The sequence below is a fragment of the Solea solea genome, chromosome 1, assembly GCF_958295425.1.
Source record: "Solea solea chromosome 1, fSolSol10.1, whole genome shotgun sequence".
NCBI classification, from domain to species: domain Eukaryota; kingdom Metazoa; phylum Chordata; class Actinopteri; order Pleuronectiformes; family Soleidae; genus Solea; species Solea solea.
The window spans coordinates 14,529,945-14,549,520 of NC_081134.1; the positions used below are offsets into that span (position 1 = coordinate 14,529,945).

General features: G+C 40.1%; 3 protein-coding genes across 6 annotated transcripts in view; 1 reads left to right on the forward strand and 2 right to left on the reverse strand.

Moving 5' to 3' along the window:
• Positions 1 to 434: 434 nt before the first annotated feature.
• rpe65a (retinoid isomerohydrolase RPE65 a) lies at positions 435 to 4,418 on the forward strand. Its single transcript, XM_058634175.1, has 14 exons — positions 435 to 658; positions 936 to 1,018; positions 1,163 to 1,313; positions 1,510 to 1,617; positions 1,773 to 1,914; positions 2,013 to 2,160; positions 2,375 to 2,456; positions 2,548 to 2,680; positions 2,789 to 2,928; positions 3,268 to 3,397; positions 3,492 to 3,606; positions 3,701 to 3,795; positions 3,881 to 3,992; positions 4,090 to 4,418. The coding sequence occupies exons 1-14, from the start codon at positions 450 to 452 to the stop codon at positions 4,233 to 4,235; spliced, it is 1,794 nt and encodes a 597-aa protein (XP_058490158.1). The 5' UTR covers positions 435 to 449; the 3' UTR covers positions 4,236 to 4,418.
• A 1,147-nt stretch (positions 4,419 to 5,565) lies between these two features.
• On the reverse strand, positions 5,566 to 9,844 carry LOC131470508 (RING finger protein 11-like). Of its 3 annotated transcripts, none has more exons than XM_058646397.1 (4): positions 9,734 to 9,844; positions 8,723 to 8,860; positions 7,880 to 8,049; positions 5,566 to 7,233 (listed from the first exon to the last, which is right to left on the reverse strand). In XM_058646397.1, the coding sequence occupies exons 2-4, from the start codon at positions 8,837 to 8,839 to the stop codon at positions 7,044 to 7,046; spliced, it is 477 nt and encodes a 158-aa protein (XP_058502380.1). In that variant the 5' UTR covers positions 8,840 to 8,860; positions 9,734 to 9,844; the 3' UTR covers positions 5,566 to 7,043. The 3 variants fall into 3 exon arrangements, with proteins under 3 accessions (XP_058502380.1, XP_058502388.1, XP_058502372.1); XM_058646405.1 differs by lacking the exon at positions 9,734 to 9,844 and adding an exon at positions 9,312 to 9,571; XM_058646389.1 differs by lacking the exon at positions 9,734 to 9,844 and adding an exon at positions 9,151 to 9,565.
• A 524-nt stretch (positions 9,845 to 10,368) lies between these two features.
• LOC131458505 (voltage-dependent R-type calcium channel subunit alpha-1E-like) overlaps positions 10,369 to 19,576 on the reverse strand; it is a 40,551-nt gene continuing 31,343 nt past the window's right edge. Inside the window, exons 29-45 of one of the 2 annotated variants that reach the window (XM_058627651.1) lie at positions 18,897 to 19,007; positions 18,712 to 18,792; positions 18,341 to 18,463; positions 18,168 to 18,233; positions 17,583 to 17,674; positions 17,310 to 17,484; positions 17,094 to 17,221; positions 16,670 to 16,766; positions 16,454 to 16,559; positions 16,054 to 16,161; positions 15,864 to 15,964; positions 15,671 to 15,777; positions 15,474 to 15,573; positions 13,647 to 13,751; positions 13,176 to 13,311; positions 12,869 to 13,032; positions 10,369 to 12,218 (exon numbers count right to left, since the gene is read on the reverse strand). In XM_058627651.1, the coding sequence (XP_058483634.1) occupies positions 11,703 to 12,218; positions 12,869 to 13,032; positions 13,176 to 13,311; positions 13,647 to 13,751; positions 15,474 to 15,573; positions 15,671 to 15,777; positions 15,864 to 15,964; positions 16,054 to 16,161; positions 16,454 to 16,559; positions 16,670 to 16,766; positions 17,094 to 17,221; positions 17,310 to 17,484; positions 17,583 to 17,674; positions 18,168 to 18,233; positions 18,341 to 18,463; positions 18,712 to 18,792; positions 18,897 to 19,007 (2,316 nt within the window). In that variant the 3' untranslated portion in view covers positions 10,369 to 11,702. The remainder of the gene's footprint in view (positions 12,219 to 12,868; positions 13,033 to 13,175; positions 13,312 to 13,646; positions 13,752 to 15,473; positions 15,574 to 15,670; positions 15,778 to 15,863; positions 15,965 to 16,053; positions 16,162 to 16,453; positions 16,560 to 16,669; positions 16,767 to 17,093; positions 17,222 to 17,309; positions 17,485 to 17,582; positions 17,675 to 18,167; positions 18,234 to 18,340; positions 18,464 to 18,711; positions 18,793 to 18,896; positions 19,008 to 19,576) is intronic. The other variant, XM_058627661.1, reaches the window with a different exon arrangement.

A 19,576-nucleotide genomic window follows, 5' to 3' on the forward strand; every position in this document is an offset into this window, starting at 1 on the left:
CAATGACTTAGCTACATTCCACCTGGTTTTGTATTGTGCAATAACACAAAGTCAAGGTTCACCATTAAAAATGATTGTTTCACATATATTTATTATATCCTCACTGTATTCCTACATTATTTATAATCATCATTTATTCTAAACATAATATTTATTGTTTTCCTGGACTTTTTTTGTTGTTAAATATTTGAATATTTTACATAGTTCCTTCTATAAATTCACCACTCGAAAAATCTTAATTGTGAATAAAATAATTTTAATCCACGTGCCCTACATATGCATCAGCATTCAAATCTACTCTACACAGCACTTGGCATTACGCAGCATGACTTGAAAAAACAATCACATGTACCATTGCGACACATGTTTCTCTGTATTTAATATTCTCCACAATAAATCCGGTTTGAGAATGGTGGTCACTGAGTCGCCCGGCAAAGGATATTGGGACAATGGGATTCTTGTTCATCGTGCAACATGATTGGCCAGGAGAGAGGTTTACAGGGCAGATTTCCATGACTGTGAGGGGGACCAGACAAATAAATACCCCAAATCCACTGAGAGATCAGAAGCCTTCAGTTCAGAAGAGACCAGAGCTTTCCCAAGAGCTGCTTTGTGTGCTGCTGCTGCTGCCACAACAAGAAATAAACATGGTCAGCCGGTGAGTTTCTCATTAATTATCATTCATTCACTGATAACCAAAGGGTTTGCACATCATAGCTGAAAATTGTGAGCATTTTAAAAAGTGACGATACAGAAAATGTTGTTTTATTTTTGAATAAACGTTTTTATCTGCTGCTGAAGGACTTTAATGTTCCCGCTGACCTCTCAGGCCTTGAACTGCAAGAACTGATCCAGCTCTTAAAGCTCTGAGCCAACAGTCTCACACTGCAACAAAGGCTGCACTGTTTGTTGACGTCTTTGCTTTGTGATGGCAGATTTGAACACCCAGCTGGTGGCTACAAAAAGATTTTTGAGACATGTGAGGAATTGTCTGAGCCTCTTCCAGCATCAGTCACAGGTTTGTTTACAAGTTTAGTATTTGTCAAACTTTATTTTTTGACATTCACACTGAAACTTACCTGTAGCACAAGCGTTTCCTTTTCAGTCTCAGAACATAAATGAAATAGGTGTCATTTATCTCTGTATTATCGATGCTATACAGGAAGGATTCCTTCATTTCTGAGGGGAAGTCTTCTCCGTTTGGGACCTGGGCTTTTTGAGGTTGGAGATGAACCTTTCTATCATCTCTTTGATGGCCAGGCACTTATGCACAAATTCGACTTCAAGAATGGTCAAGTTACCTATTACAGAAAGTGAGACTTTACAGACTACCAACTAAGTATTGACATGACTTACAATAATGCAGATTGTTGTTTTCATTTTGAACCTCTTTGTGAAAACAGTTGTTGGTTACCGTGTTGTTGTTTTTTGTTGTTTTTTTACAAACTTTCAAGATATTCTAAAATAATTTTCTGATTATAGAAAATATATCTCCCCTGTCTTTTAAAGGTTTCTCAGAACAGATGCTTATGTGCGTGCCATCACAGAGAAACGTGTGGTGATCACAGAGTTTGGCACGTTTGCATATCCTGATCCCTGCAAAAACATTTTCTCAAGGTGACTGCAAAACACTCATTATCCACCATGTTAAATGCTTCCCGAAAATCCCGAGACGCAGACATATTATATCAGCATGGGCCAAAAGCAAATGGAACTGCATCAATGCATCTATTGCCCACTTTGTCAGCCCTGTATGTATATTTTGTGTGCAGGTTTTTCTCTTACTTCAAGGGCGTGGAGGTCACAGACAACTGCCTGGTGAATGTCTACCCCGTTGGTGAGGACTTTTACGCTGTTACAGAAACCAACTACATCACTAAAGTGAATCCTGACACCTTGGAGACACTGAAGAAGGTAGAAATATACCACTGAATGTTCATATATAACAATAAAAAAACAAAACAAAACTGATCTTATCTCATTTCAAACTGTTTTGGTTTTTTTCTGTGAAGGTTGATATGTGCAACTACATCAATATTAACGGAGTGACAGCCCACCCTCATATTGAGAATGACGGCACAGTGTATAACATTGGAAACTGCATGGGGAAAGGAGCAACGCTGGCCTACAACATTGTCATGATCCCACCCACACAGAAAGGTAGGCACTAATGAGGGTATCACTGGTGTGAACAGATCCACAGAGTCTCTTGGCAAATTTTATTATTTTTTATTATTATTTAGCCCAAAGGAGGTATTGAAACTGTTCTTTTGCAATTAAATAAACCTTTTCTTTAGTATTAATGTGTATAACCATTGTAAATGAAGTGTAAAAAAAAAAGAAAAAAGGATGACACTCAACTATCACAACTTAGATAAGTCTGATCCCATCGAGAAGTCCAAGGTGGTGGTGCAGTTCCCCAGTGCTGAGAGGTTCAAGCCCGCCTACGTTCACAGGTGTGTGATTTTGTCGTGAAACCCTTTGGTGTGTTATCGATGGCCCCTTTGGTAATTTTTAATGTTGTCCCTTCACTCGTTCATTTTTCAGCTTTGGCATGTCAGAAAACTATTTTGTCTTTGTGGAGACTCCGGTGAAAATCAATCTGCTGAAATTCCTGGGTGCCTGGAGCATCCGAGGATCCAACTACATGGACTGCTTTGAGTCCAACGAGAGCCAAGGAGTAAGATGTTGCAGTAGACTGACGTCCTTTGCGATTTTAAAAGTGTCAACACCTTCGAAAATCATCGGCTCATTTCCTAACATCTCTGTTTTCGTGTACTTTTCGTAGACTTTGTTCCACATTGCCAGAAAAAACCCAGGAGAATACATTGACCTGAAGTTCAAGGGGGCGGCCATTGGCATGTTTCACCACATCAACGCCTATGAGGACCAAGGATTTATTGTTTTTGACCTGTGTGCCTGGAAAGGGTGGGTGCCCGGTTTCGTTTCGTAGTGATCCAAGTAATTTCATTGTCTATTGTCAAGCTTTCTCAACCCCTCAAACTTCTAGTAAATGATCTATCTCTACAAATACATACAATACATACTCAAAATGATTATTTCACTTTTTTAAAATCACAATAAAAGCGATGACGTTATGTTATAATCAACAAAATGTGCGATCTGTAACAGAGGAAGGATAAGAAATTAATCAATAATAATTTTATGTTTCAAAATGTCACTTGTCCTTAAGTAGACTTAACACTGCAAGTGAGACCCAGATGGAGCAGTATCCATTTTACAATAACCACTCGTTTTTTCATACAGATTTGAGTTTGTTTACAACTACCTCTGGCTGGCCAACCTGAGAGCCAACTGGGAGGAGGTGAAGAAGGCAGCGATGATAGCGCCTCAGCCAGAGGTCCGCAGATACGTTATTCCCCTGGATGTGCACAAGGTGATTCACCTGTTATACTCACACAAATCAGGACACACACATTACAATCCACCCAGTCAATGGAGTCTTATTATATGCTGTCGTCTTGATTTAGGAGGAGCAAGGCAAGAACCTCATCAGCCTCCCGTACACCACCGCCACTGCAGTGATGCACTCTGATGGGACAATCTGGCTGGAGCCTGAGGTGCTGTTCTCCGGGCCTCGCCAAGGTACCAACAGAACCATTAAAAATGTATTGTTTTTGTTGGATACAGTGGCATATTGGTTTTAACCATGAATTTTTATTTTCTAATTTTTTAATAGCTCTCGAGTTCCCTCAGATCAACTACAGCAAGTATGCAGGAAAGAATTACACATACACCTACGGTCTGGGTCTCAACCATTTCATACCAGACAGGGTAAGGCCTTCAGACGCACACTATGTGAATGAGAGTGTGTAAAGCAACTTACATTAACAACTGTTTTCTTCTGCCTTGTGTGCAGATCTGCAAGTTGAACGTAAGGACTAAGGAGACCTGGGTTTGGCAAGAGCCAGACACCTACCCCTCAGAGCCTCTGTTTGTCCAGACTCCTGATGGGGTAGATGAGGACGATGGTAAGTCAGCAGCAGTAAAAAAAAAAAAGCATCTAATTTATTTCTCTGTCATCAGTGATAGATATTAGTATTAGATAACCTTGTGCTTTACCAACAGGAGTGCTGTTGACCATTGTGGCAGCTCCCGGCTCCCAGAGACCAGCTTTTCTCCTCATCCTTAATGCCAAGGATCTGTCTGAGATAGCCAGAGCAGAAGTGGAATGTGACATTCCAGTCACCTTTCATGGGATGTACAAACCCTAACACGTTACTATCTCGCAGGACGTATTTGGCCTTTGTGGGTCAAGATGTTATATAACAATTTGAGTTTGTTAGAAGTTGTATTAGTCGAGTGTCATTGTTGGTTAAATAATAGAAATGGATTTGTTCACATGTTGTCAATGATATTTCATGGTTGGAGAAATAAAAACATCTGTTCATTGGGAAGCTGGTAAGTGTCTTTCATCTCAGGTCCAGATTTGTGTAAGTGAGTCTTTCTTCAGTTAATCCTATAGTTTTTAAATCCTATAGTTTAAAAGTTTTCCTCAACCTGATCTACATTTGGCATGTTTTCTTAAAACAAGCAAGCATTTTCCCAGATGCATCAAGTCACAATTCAGTTCAACAAACGCGAGCAATGCCATTAATCCTTCAGCCAAAATTCTTCACATATTTATGGAGCTTTAACCCAAAATCTTATTATGGTGACATTTGCAAGTGACCTTGCTGTGACCGTCCTTATTGTGCTGCTCAGTGTTGTCTTGAATCTAATCTAAAAAAGAAAGGAAAAAGGAAAGAGCGTGCACCCCTAAGCTGATTAACTTTTGAAAGAAAGAAAGAAAGAAAGGAAGCAACAAAGAAAGAGAGTGTTGTTGAATACATGCAAGTGTCCATTTGGTGTGAATGGTTTTAACTTGTGTTGTCAAGGATAAAGGAGGGTTTAACATGTTTTTATAATTACACACACAGGCTCAGATGTTCTTAACAGGCAAGTTGATTCACACGTCTTCGTCCCCAGCTGATGCAAGACCATGAAACAAAGCATGAAACAGATTGTGAGATTTTCATTTTCATTTCATGACATCAAGTAGGGGTTTTTTTCCACTTCGGTTTATTTATTTATTTTTACACAAGGGCTGGTCAGCCTTCCAAAACAAACAAGAAAGAAATAAAAAAAGGTTACAGAAAGTATTAATTTTCAGAATAATGTTAAGCAGAAAAACACAGTAAGGTAGAGGCTCAATGGAAAAACGTGATATCTCCGTTCTAACTATCACACCATGAGAGGAGTCTCACACGTTGGGACAGAGGTTTGCACAGCCACACATCAGCCCTCTGTAATAGTTACATACTTGTTGCCCTAAATTAAAATGAATGAAATTGCGAAATGTGAAGAAAGGAAAAGATAAAACACAGGTAACAAGGAATGCACAACAACATCACCACCACCACCAAACCCTTCCACAAATACAAAGAAAATAAAGCAACAAACTTCATTCATTAATGTGTAACAAAAATGTGATGGATACCTAAAAACAAAAGTCACACACGTAACACGGACTCAAAGTTTAACACTCTTGAGGGTTTTTAAAAAAAAAATAGAATAGTGTGACAGTTATAGAAATACTGAATGTGTATACAGTAAATGTAGAGCGACAGCAAACTTAAAGCTAAATTAAAAACCTTAGTTAGCTGTTCTAACTCTGTCTAGAGATTTCAAGCAAAAGAATATCACTTAAAAATCTTAAAAGTATGAAAGAAATAACAATTTCTTTATTTGTTACATCCTTATTCGCTCCGTCAAGGAGGTTGTTTTGGCCATGTTTGTGCATCTTTGAGCAGCATAACTCAAACAACATAGAGGAGAATTTTCTTGGACTTCTAAGTTATGAAATGATCATATTTTGAGTGCATGGACACTGTGGGAAACTGAGAGGCATTGGCTGAGGGCTTTCTCTATTTTAACAGCATGTAACTCCCTGTGAAGCATGACGATGATTAAGTTTCATTCTGTGCAGTTTATTCAAACAAACAAACAGTGTGTTACTTTTTATCTGAAGGTGTTGGCGGGTATAATTTACAACTTTAACAGGGCCAGGCTAATTCAAGCTCTAGCTCCCTTCTTTGTTCCCACTCTCACCCCAATTTTAAACATAAAAAGCAAATTTCACAAAAACATTGAACTTCTCCTTTAACCATGAGCAAGCCTCTGTCCCTATACTAACACATAAGACACACAAGAGTCAAAAAATAAAGCCAAAAGAGCGGAGGCTCACACTACTGTTACATCAGGCTTACTTTCGATGTGGCAAGTGACGACTGACCACTGTTTTTATCAGCCATATTAACACATTTGCATCTCAAGAGATAAGAGGAATGAAATATTGATAGTGCAAGGTTGTAAGGTACATATATTAATATATTGTTTTAGATACTGTCCTATAAGTAAAGTGCAAATTTCTGGATCAGATGAAAAGTGTGCGCAAGCATTTCTAATTTTTTGACTGACTGATTCACCCGCCTATGCACAAGTGAGCCCTTTACACTTGCTGCCAGCTATTCTACACACCCTCTGGTCAAACAATCACATTAGACATCACCATTTCATCACATCAACTAAAGGCATTTTCTCAAAGACTGGTTGAAGACAAACAACGTGTCGAGGAAGTCTTTGCTATTTCCACATAAGACTTCACATTGAATCCAACAGATTTCGAGCAACACCTCTGATCATTTTGGTCAATAACATGACTAACTGGGAATAAAAATAAAATGGTGTCAGCTGAGGGAACACCAGTGAGACACTCACTCACAAATCCCACATGCTCATTGTCACGCAGCTTCTGCACATTAAACACAACTTTGCAGGGTTGACTGTTTCTCTAATGGATGTTTAAGACCAGCTCATTTAGACTTGGAGGGGGTGTAGAAGGCCAACATCAGGTGAGTAAATTTTGAACTTTTCAAAGTGCAATACAACAGCAGACCTATTTTCTCCAGCTTCTCACACTAGTTGAGGGCAGTTGTAAGGTTTGTGTAAAGGGTTGGGACTGGAGGGGCCTTCTGTCTGATCTAAGCATGGAGGGGTGAAAAATCTGTTTCGTAAGTGGAGAGCAGGGCGGCATCCACAGGCTCCATGCAACAGGGGCAGGTGAAGGATCTCATCAGCCAGTCGTCTATACAGTCCATGTGGTAGATGTGCATACAGGGCAGGAACCGGATGGGGTCCCCATAAACAAAGTCCAGCATACAGATCACACACCTGCAAACAAGTTAAGAGCATATATACACCACCATGTACCACCACACAAATCATCAAATATCAGCACTACTGTGATACTCTTGCTCCAACATCAGTGTTGTCTAAAAGACACATTACAGTTACATGGAAGTTAAAATGTATCTTTTGAATAGGAGTTTACTTTCTGTTTTCTGTCACTGATAATTGATCATGTCAAACATTTTCTGTAAACAGCTTTGTATTGTCCATGTTACCACTTTGTATAAACTTCAGCAAACTGAACCAAAACAACTGGCTAGCCACAATATTATTAATATTACTGGCATTAGACATATGGGCACTGAGAAATGTAAAATACTTCAGCTAAGTAGGTGGTATATAATGCATCCTGAGAATGGATTGCATTGATGCATGTCAAAACTTGTGGCCACATGTGTCTCCAAACCACCTCTGAATGCGGCTTTGGTGATTGAAAGAAGAAGACACTCAGAATGCATTAGGTACATTCAGACCCACGCTCAGCACTAGCTGCATGTGTTCTACTTATACTGGATATTAATATTAAGTCTGAATATTATCTAAGATGTGTGAATGAATTTGTGTGTCTCTCCTGAACTGCAGCCTTACCCTGCATATACTTAAATTGCAATAACACAAAAATGCTTACTCTCTGATCTTTTTCTCTGAGCCATCTTTATCTCCATCATAAACACCCGTCGGGAGGTGTTGGATCAGACCAATGCGCTGAGCAATGCGTATCTGCTCCTCCTCTGTCAGCTGTGAGGCCAGACGGGCCTGACTCAGTGTGGGGTGGTACACGGGCATATGAGCCTGCTCCTGGTAGCAGAGAAAACAGAGAAAAGACAAAAATGATATCAGGTTTCTTACATGTAGACAGGCATGTGATGACATGAAACACCTGCTTTAGCACTGACAACATTTGGAGTTTTTACTTTTACCATCTTTGCCAACAATCGTCCGACATGTAGCAGAAACTTCATTCATTTGTCTATTACTGATGTGAATACACTCACCAGTCACTTTATTAGGTACAGCAGTTTGACTGCCCATTAACGCAAGTGTCGCTGTGCAGTACATTAACATTGTATAGATATATATTGAAACTCTGTTACATTAAGACTGAAGAAACATTATTGACATTGCCCAGCCCTAAACACCATCTCCCTTAAATATTGTTGCTAACCTCATCAATCCCTTTATGATCACAGAGCACCCTAACTCTGATTGTTAGCTACTTCCAGCAGATTAAAACTGTGCAATGACACAAAACTCAAATAATCTCAAAATGTTCTAAAACATTCTCAAATGGTCTCCACAGTCACCAGAGCACATTTGGGATGTGGTGAATCGGCATTGTGGATGTGCAGCCTTGACAGATGCTATGCCACGAATAATTAAGACAGTTGTAAAGGCGGGGGTTCAGTCCAAACGGAACTATAGAGGTGTAGCTAATAACGTGACAGGTGCGAGTAAAGTATATGGTTGCCACCTGATACGGTGGAGGTGGTTCCAGGTCCGTCGCGTCCCAGAAACTCGCCCTACGTGACTGGGCCTCGTGAAGCAGTGAGATGTCATCTGTTGTTTGTGACTTGAGACAGTTGCCCATGTCTTCGTGTCCCCGCTCCACCTGGGCGACGTAAACACACCAAACACAGCCTGATCTTGTTGTTGCTAAAGTTGCTCTCAGTGGCTATTGTTGGTGATTTCCTTGTACTATCCCGCAAACCACGACATTACAGTTCGGAAACATTGTATGCATGTGTTAAAAAGGTTCTGCGCGTACGCTAAAGCTTTACAACAAACGTCCAAATCTAAACTGTTTTCATGTTTACACGGACAAAACAAAACAAAGAGCTCCCTTGCTAAGGATATCAAGCGGCAGAGCTAGCCACTGTTTCGCCAGACATCGATACGTACCAGTCACGCCTTTGTATGAAACTGCAATTTTCACAAAATATCAACTTTAATGGAAACTATGACGATGAAACTGAGGAGTCTGAGAACTGGACCGAAGCGACATATCTGCCTTAGAACTTCATGAATTACATCACTCAGTATGCTTCCATGCTAGCTCTTACTTAGCTCTTTCTTTGAACAATCGACATGTTAACAGTCCTTTGGATATGACGTAGGTGTTATTATGCGCCGGTGATTGGAGTATTTCTGTGACGTTGCAGCAAGCACTTTAAGGCCCGCCCCCTTCAATGTCAACAATAACAAAACGAGGAAATGTAGACTTGTGTCAAAATGACATGTGGATGTCTATAGATCATGGATGTATTATAATAGATAGAGCACCGCCCATCAAACGTCCGCAGACAACTGACGCCTGGTTACGATGGGGTTGCCAGGTTAGGTCGAGTCATTCCCCCTGTTAAGCCACACGATTAAATTTGCTCCATTATACACTTCAGATAGTAAATGTCGCATTGAGACGACTCCATTCACATATTATTATCATCATAATTTTATTTTTCATAAACTTAAAACTGTTACTCACGTTATTAAATCGCCGTTAACACGGTCATCTTTTACATTTGCTCATACGTCCGTACGTCAAAACAGCCATCTCCTAAATGTGGAGCCCGGAGCGAGCTCAACCACATCCGGTTTCTCAAAATAAAGTGTTAAAACAAACGTGCAGAAACATCTACATGAAAATAACTTGTTCGCAAAGTAAATTTCTAATATAAAAACGTTCAGTAAAGCAAACCAGAGAAATTACAGAGGTTCTAGTTCATTATATAGGACAATAGTCATTGTTGTAATGTAACTACGTACAAATACTTTATTTTAAATTACACATGGTGCTGCCCTCTTTTAGAGTTAAAGTTATAATTACAGGCATATTCTAGGCATAACATTACACTTATCTTTTAGGAATTGAAAATGCGATATTTACGTCTCAGCCAGGCAACGCTGGCCAAGTTTTTGGTACCGGTGAAAGGTGAGCTCACTTATCACTATATTGTGGGGGAAGCTTTACTATTTAGTCTTAATTACATGAATAGAAAACACCCACTACTATGTTTCAGATTGTTAGATTTATAAGGTAAAATTCCAGTGTGAAACTCCAGTGCTTGACAGTAACAAGCTCCAGCAAACTGTATGTGGCACAACAACAACACTAACCCTATACTGAGCTATCAAATAGCATACATTTAAAAGTAAAGACATTTACAGTGGCAACTTGAGGACAGCTTTATTTTGTTATATACAGCTATTGTACACATAAAAACCCACACATTATTTGCATTCCAGGAATTTATGATACAAATCTTCATATTTTTGGTTAAGTGAGTCTCACAGAATTGGCCGTCTTCAGGCAAACAAAACACACAAATCTTAAAATAATCATCTTTAAAGATTCCCTTACCTTTAAAGCTCATGAGCTGACAGTGTTCATTTTTTTCCTCTAAATGTTACAAACAGTATACTTTCTCTGTACATTATTAGTGAGTAAAAGTAATGTTAACTTATGAAGCAAAACGTGTCATGTTGTGTCTCTAGTGTTCTCTATCATCTGCAATGGTTCGTACAATATTCACAAGGAAGAACAACTGAAAGGTCATTTGTTTTCCAATTAAGCCATGTAAAATTACTTACCGAAAAAAAAAATGTTAAACATCATTGGAAAGTTCTCAATAAAAAGGTGAAAACTGGTGAAACAAAAGTAAGTTTTGAAGCATAATAAAGAACTGTTAAAGGTTTGTGGTTTGGGGGATACTTGATTTACAAAACACAGGGTAAAATAACAAATAAGCATCTTTTCTATGTTATTCTAAAACTGTATTCATATCTCACAATTTATCATATGCAATACCAAAAAAAAAAAAACAACAATGGGGAGAATCAAGCAGTTTTCCCCAGCATATTCATTCACACTGTAAAAAAATCCAGCATTATTGAGTATTAGTATCCAAATTGTCTGGTAAAGTATCAGATCATATTTTCATGATGGCTTGTTGTATTAATCTGGTCTCCTCAATGGCAGTGGTGTGGTAATCACAATGTATTTACAAAACATGTTATTTATAAGAAAAAGTAGTTACATATTCACACACCCCACAGATAAATACTGAATTAGTTAGAAACATCTCCAGAACTGAAAATATCTTATATTGACACAAATGACATATTCTCATCCATTTATGTTTATTTATATCATTTTCTGCATCCCATGACTATTTGAAATGCATTATTACTTTCTATTATCAAGTACAAGTCAGGAAATAGACCTTATGTATTGTCAGTGTTCTGTGTGAATTGGCAACTACAGTTTCAGGAAGTATTGTTCTTCTTCATTGTTTTTTGGGTTCACATTTGACCAAACATCCATAAGAGCTCATGGCCTCAAAGCTGTGTTGTAAATAGAGTCACAATAACCTTCTCTCTGTACACTGTCGTACATCTTCCTCTTCACACCTCTCTGGGATTCTCCCTCCTCTTTCATGCTGTGACTCCTTTCCCTAGCATCTGTCGTCCTCCTCTGTGTCGCTGAGAGGATCACAGCCTGCAACTGAGGCCGTCTGTGCTAGACGTTTCCGGAAGTGTCCGTTGGGGACCTGCCAGCCAGTCCGCAAACGTGGGCGGGCAGAGCTGACGGTGTTTGAGCGTCCCAGGCTGCAGGCCACAGCTGCCTCAAAGGTCAGGGTCTCAATGGGACCAGTTGGATCTGGGCTGTGGTCGTCCTCTTGCGAGGCCAGGAAAGGCTCAGATGGGTAACGTCGAGGTGGGGACTGGTGTCGGCCAGCCTCGGCCTGCCTCTCTCCTGCTCCCTCTTTGGTCTGCCAGGTGGGCTTTCTTCGCCTCATGGTCTCTGGGCTGTCCTGTTCATCCTCATCTTCACCGACAGACACTTGTGTGCGACACACGAGTGGGGAGTAGGAGATATGAGGGCGAGAGCGGGGTTGCGATAAAGGTCGTCGGCCACTGGGAGTGCTGGACTCTGAGGTTGAGGGCACTGGACTTTCTGAGCTGTTGCCCTGAGAACAAGAGTTACTTGGAGTTTATCATTACCTGCAATAACCTCCAATTAGTTTTACCTCATTAAAACTTTTGTGCTGATAGAATATGTTCACTGAATTATATGACTAAAGGCATGTTGTGGCAAGCAATGTGAACTATAAATGAATGGTGGAGTTGAAATTTGTGAAAATGGCAATAAGTTGTCAACATCATTTGAAATAATAAAACACATTTTTATACAGCCTGCCACTTTTGATTTTGGGCCATGTACACAATATTACAGACTGTACAAAATATAAAATAATCATATTATAAAGTGCTAATGAAAATAGTTTTTTAATCCAGGCACATTTTAGACATGATATGTGCTGTGTTTTATTGTCTATTTCCTCTAAATGAGATAATTTGCAGCATTGACATAATTTGCTATAGAATAAGACCTGAAACTAGTAAATGAGACATTAATCCTTAAGAAAAATGTGACTACAGTTATAAATCACATACGAATTGGCTCATTTTCGTCAAAGCAATTGTCCTGTTCAAACTGAAGGACTATGTCCATTTTTGAATATGCAGTGATTTAGTCACAGTGTTATCTGGTCACAAAGCAATAGAGTCAGGGAGTTGCAGAGACACCCTTGCTGTCATTCAGGTTTTTCTGACCTACCTGTTTATCCTGAGCGTGTGCTCTCTCTACACTGGAGGAGCGTGACGGCTGCAAGCTTCTTTCCTCTGAGTTACAGCGAGATGTGTCTGGAGAAAGGAGGTGACAGCGCTCCTTTGATCGGCCACGCTCCCTGTCGCCCTGCTTCCAGTGTTCTGACCTAGAAACTAGACATTCAGAAAAGGGCAGAATGCAAAATTACAGAATCAAAGTAACACTATTGAAGCCATTGTATCACTGCATCAGGGGTGGTGTAATTAAGAGGTAAACCCCACAAACTATATTGGTAATAATAGATGAGTAGACAAACCAGCAGCCTTGTAGCTTTTGTGACGAGGCCGATACAACCGCTCAGGACTTTTCTCCTCCTGCCAAACACCATTCACTCGCTCATCCCCCACAGTTGACACGGAACGCTTCATGGAGCCACTTGCCACCTCGGTTTGCTTGTAAAAAAACACACACACACACACACACAGACAGAAGTGCAAACACAAAACATTAAAAACATTGATAAAATGTAGATATTCCATAAAAGTGGGGCAGTGCATGTCTTTAGCAATTCATTCTTTCTCATGCTTTTATAGACTTTGCTTCATTCTGGAGATGAAAAGAAAGAAGTTGAGGTAAAATGGCAAGGCATCAACGTTCAGGGATCACAACTTGACTCCCTGCATACCAAAAGCCGACCCAAAACCTCACTGATTTAACCTTGATATCTCATGCACGTAAGGAAAAAGAGGCACCAAAGAGGAGTCCCTGTCATGGAAGATGAGAATACCTGCGACTCTACAGCCAGACGGGGCATGGAAGAGGCCCGCACACACAGGCCCTTCCCCAGTGGAAACTCCAGTGGGGCTTCAATCCCCCTTCTGCACACGCCCACCTATGTGAGTACAGAAACAAGAGAGGAGGGCAAGGAGAGACAGAGCACCAGTCAGGCCCGTCCCTGCCACGACTGCGTCTACACACGCAGGTCCAGGTCAGGTGAGAGGAGGGCAGCCATGCCATTTCATCACTGAGGTTCATCTATCATAGCCATCATCCACTCAGAAGCCATTCCAGCCAAAAAAACGGACAGATCAACAACTAGCAACAAGAAAACTTGCTTCAAAGAAGAAGAGAAGTGTGAAAGATGGAAAGAATGATAGAGACAATAAACAGTTACAGGGAAAGATGGGATCCAAATGTAGTCATGCATATTCAAGTCTTTACAGCTACACAAACAAGAGGCAGACAGCATCTCTCCATAGGTCAAACACATTCCTCTGCACACTAATATGTGATAATTTCCCCATAATCCTGTATCATTTATCAAACAGGCGATGTAGGCCAGTAAAACCAGACAGTATACAGCGACACATCAACAACTGGACAGTCCACGTCCACTATTCCAACCTCTATGGGACTAAAACACAACCAAAGATGGGCACAGAGAGTCAGCGATGCCGTGCTGCTGCAAGGCACTGAAAGTTCATCACAGCAGGGTCATTTGTTGAAACATGCTGATAATGTTTTCCTACGGTTAAATGCTTCAGAGGGAAAATTAATTGCGATTAAAATCAGTGGTTCTCAACATTTTCACTTGTGGTAAAATGTATCCTCTAAAAATTATATACTTGAGAAGTTAAAAATCATGTTTTAGTTTAAGTGATTACAGCCTTGAATCACTGCCTCAGAGTGAAATTACTGTTATATATTTGTTTTGTTGTTGAATACTCAGTGAGCTTGCTTGAATATAAGATTGTTGTGATCAAATCTTTTGGGTCCAGAGCTGGCTCAGAGCCATTTAATATTCAAGCAAATCCGAACCAATGTTTGTTTTATAGTAATTTTACCACTGAATGAGGCAGCTAAGAAAATATTACTTTGTGGCTGAAAGGTGTGGACAGGAGTAGGACATCTCATGCAACTACATATTAAAAGTCAGGCACAGCTTCTGGTTCTGTTTACTCTGGTAAGACTTGTATACCAGCAAGCACCGGACCCCTTTCCATTTGGGCTTAAGTTCTGTTTGAAACCTTGGTGCTCACAGTGAACCAGCCCACGTTCACACTAGTTATGTGGAGCAAAGGTTCCTCCACTCGATGTCATCAACAGTGGGCATTACTCGATGCACATGTGAGGAAGTAAACAATACAGTAGCAACATGGTGGATCACAAGGAGCTCCTGTGAGCTGGAATTCATCACTGCCTAGTCTTTGTTTCCGTCGCCATTTTCACCAGCATGTCTTTCCTTCTTCCTCTCATCTACAGCTTACATTGACATGCCCACTAATGATGTTCATCCTGATGGGAATCAGATTTTCCAGTTCTGAACCAATTAATGTTCAGTGCTGAACACACTTGCAGGTTCAGAATTTGGTTTGGGAAATGAAACCGTGCTGGAGCCATGGCAGAGTGAATGGGCTATATGTTTCTGGTCCATATTTAGGAGGCAAGTTCTATATTTCTGTGACCAGATGGTCTCGACCTTATTATGGCCACTGCTCCCGCACATGTGCAGTGACATGTGACATCGGGTTGTGTGTAGATGGAGAAGGGAACCACTTCTATTAACACGGTTGTGGTATCAATGTTATATGTTTGTGTTCGCCCTCTTTCTTACCAGATTCTGCTGTTGACTGGCATCAGCGTCGGAGCTCATCGGCTGCAAAAACAGCTCCTGTGGTGAGATCGGGCTCAGTGCCACAAAGCCTCCTCTGGTCCTGTATCAGGACAGAGAAAAAGACAAAACATGAATCAAACACAGAGATGCACATAAAGAGAGTAAAGAGGCATTTTTATAGAAATGTTCACACGCACAGGGCTGAACCAGCACTGTGAGCCATCAGTGGCAGAGGCTGGGTGTTGGAGAGAATGTCCTCCGGTAGTGCAGAGGCATCCAGACGCTTAAAGATCAGGCTACTCTTCTGAAATGAGAAACAAAGGTCAACAGGTCAAATAATAGCCAGAGACTTTCACCCAAGTGGCACCAGAAACTTAATAAAGAGCCAACCTGTGCTTCTAGCTGCTGCCTCAGTTTCTTAGCCTTGTTCTGTTTGAAGTAATCCATTATCATCATCGAAGCATAGATCTTCCCCACTGTCATGTCCGTATCTGTGAGCGCAGACACATTGCATTAATTGTTACTGGTTGTCCCTCAGCTGCACACTATTTCCAAGTATTTCCTCCATAGTTACTCAGACCTTTGTTGATAGGTACCAGAAGATCCAAGTTCTTTTGGGGAAGATACGGCCAAATGATACTGATCTCTTTCTGTAGTTCACTATCCAGAGCAATACGGTCTTCACCACCTGTGACAAACAGTCACATTGAGCCACTTTGACAAACACAGCACGTCATTGATGCCATTAAAGCTGAAATCATTAGTCAGATGACTAAAATGTATTGACCATTCGCTAGACAAAATACTTTAATGTCACCCCAGGCTTTAGGAAATTGGACAGAACAGTTTATTGAACAAACAATTAATCAAATATAAGAATAATCTGTGGATAAAAAAAACAACAACAAAACATAAAAATAATCATTAGTAGCTGCTCTTGCACCCATAATGTGTGAGTCATGCTTGTTAGTAACTCTAACCTCGAGCTATTTTGATGTCCAAAGCTGTGCGGATGAGTGACATCAGAGTGGAGGTGAAGTGGACGCTCATGTCCTCGTCCACAGGCATGTTCATCAACACCAACCTCTGATGGAGACAACTACTCATTAGTTATATTCACTTCAATTCAATGTACACTTACGACACATGTATATAATTTATATTTTTTGATAGATAAGGAAGCATGTGTTTAATACCTTATAGGCAATTTTTGCAGGACATTTTTTTCCCAGGCCGAGGGGTGGTGACATGTGTGTTAACATCTCGTACATGGCTGTATAGTGGATACGACCACTTCAGACAAAAAAGAAGCATTAAATGTAATGAAATGACATCAAAACTCCCACAATTCCCATTCCATTGTCTTGCTTTTCTTATTTGGTTTTTAGAAAGATGTCATTTTCGTATTTAATTACTCACACATTTAAAAAACAAACAAAACTGTGAATTACAGATACCTTTACTACATTTTAATTAAATATGCCCACTGTATATGCTCACTGCTACATAACATTTAACACCCTTTGGCTGCCTTCTGCTGGAAAATAGTGGAACGTTACTGTTGATCAGGAAGATAAACAATTAGCCTGAACGTGACAAAATGCAGCAGTAATGTCTCACCATGCCAAACGGTCATACTCCCCCCAGATACGGACAAACTCGTCCAGGTGATGGGGTCCAAGGATTGACGAGTCTCGGGTCAGGTACTCAAAGTTATCCATAATCACAGCCACAAACAGATTTAGCATCTAAAGAGGAACATCAAAGTTAGAGGAGGAACGTAGGATGAAAAAGGAGTGAGGCAGGTATATAACTGGATTTTGTTTGAGCACTGACCAGGAATGAGCTGAAGAAGATGAAGGAGACGAAGTAGCAGTAAGCAAAGTCAGTCCCGCAGCCTCCCTCATGGTCAGGAGACATGGTGAGGGGTGCGATGGAGGGGTCAGGTTCACACTCCTGACCTGACAGACAGGAGAGCATGATCTCCTGCCAGGACTCTCCTGTCGCACTCCTGGTGGTTTCAACGCACATATAAACAGCGACAAAAGAGTATGATGAATGTTAACTCAAACTACCATGAGACGGTGAACATGTTTTTGATAAGCTCACCTGAACAGAAGCATGAGTGCACCGGAAAATGTCCTAAAATTGTTGTGCTGATTGATGTGACTCTCATCATTCAGCTTGATGTTTCCAAACACCTGCAAAAAACAGGTTGGTTTAGTGAAATTATGTCAGTGAGTCGCTATTAGCTTCCACCCTCACTGATGCTAAACTTGCTGGGATCAAGTAAAACATAAGTATATACTGAAATTACTGCATTTATTTGTATTTGTATTCAATAGTGGTGGTTCACCCATGAATAAAACTAAGTGAAGCCATTTCAGTGAGAGGTTTTTAAATTTTTTGTTGTTCCTGTGACCGACACCTGTACGTTTTTGAGGTGTGGAGGGTATATTTATTTATTTTTTAAAACAAAAATATCTTGAAGAAAGCAAAAAACAATCCTTATACAACACCACCAAATTAATACCACTCACTCAAAAATTGTATACATTTAAATATGCAGGCATATCCCGATTTTCTAATGCTACACACAGGATGAATGTTTCAGAAAGTTAGTCTTACCACAGTAAAAAGCTCAAAACCTAACATTGTTATAATTCAATAAGATTATTATTAATGTAAGGATACCTGCATTCCAATAATAGCATATATGAAGAAAAGCATAGCAATGAGAAGACACACATAGGGAAGAGCCTGTGGCAGAAGAGACAACAAAGATAGGAGGTTAGAAACCACTGTTAGGACAATAATTTATTTATTTTTCATACACTGAATAGAGAATAAATAATAATATGTCTGACCTTAAACGATTGCACAAAGGTCCACAGCAGAATACGGATGGTGTAACCCTGTCTCAGCAGCTTGATCAACCTGGCTGCTCGGAAAAGCTTCAGGAAACTCATGTTGATGTTGGTGTTCACTGACTGAGAGAGAGACACACACAAATGGTTAGAGAGAGAGTGGCAGACAGAAGGGAGAGACAGGACGTGAGACACAGATGGCAAAATTCATCACAACACGACTTAAGATGTGTCTGGAGGCAGGGATCGTAACACTCGAGGGGGAACTTGTAAAGCAAGAATGGCACATTTAAAGCGTGCCGCTTGAGTTGTTTTTGTTTTTCACTGTTCTCAACAATGTGAAAACCGACGTTGTCTTGGCAGTAAGTTACCTGTAAATCCACAATTATCTCTGTGATGCTGCCAAGGACGGTGATGAAATCAAAGATATTCCAAGTATCTCGAAAGTAGTTCTGTAGGAAAGAACACAGGGAGAAAAAAACATTATTTGTTCATGTGGAGCTGACTTAATTTCTCCTTTACTATTTGACTTTTTTTTTCAAATCACAATACTCACCACCAAACCAAACGCCAGAATTTTAAGTATACACTCCATGGAGAAGAGGACGGTGAAAGCTGTGTTCAGGTGTTTCAGGACTGTATCGTATGCCGTTGGTGCTGAATGGTACTGAAGGGAAAACAAATTCATCCGTTACGTTTCGTTTTGCTCGCTAAGATATAGCACATATAATTTTTTGTTATTTGACTATTTTCCACAGAATACCTTGAGTTTATAGAATCGTAATTGTTTGTTTCACTTCATTTCATTTTGATATGAAAACACTACTGCAGAGACCAAATGAAAATGGTTCTTTGTCTTTTATATTTTTAATTATTGTCCTGTGGTGCAGAAATAACAACTCTTCTGCAAAGTTTTGTCTTGTTTGAAGTTTCACTGAGGAAATGCGTGGTCTTTGCTGTCAGGTCTGGTGTCAATCAAACACCGAAGACAAGTATAAATAAAGGGGAGCGCTGTGACAAGGATTGTCTGCTTGTTTTATCATTGAAAGGTGTTCATTTTGTGTTAATTTTCGTGCCTCCAGTCTCATACGTGGTTGTTCTGATAATAACCTTTTTTTCAAGTATATTTGAACACGCCTATAATAAATAAATCATAGTAAGCAAAGTGGGTGCTGAGATCTCAGAGTGTAATGGCATGATCTATGTTGACAAGCTGACTAATAAGACAAATAAATG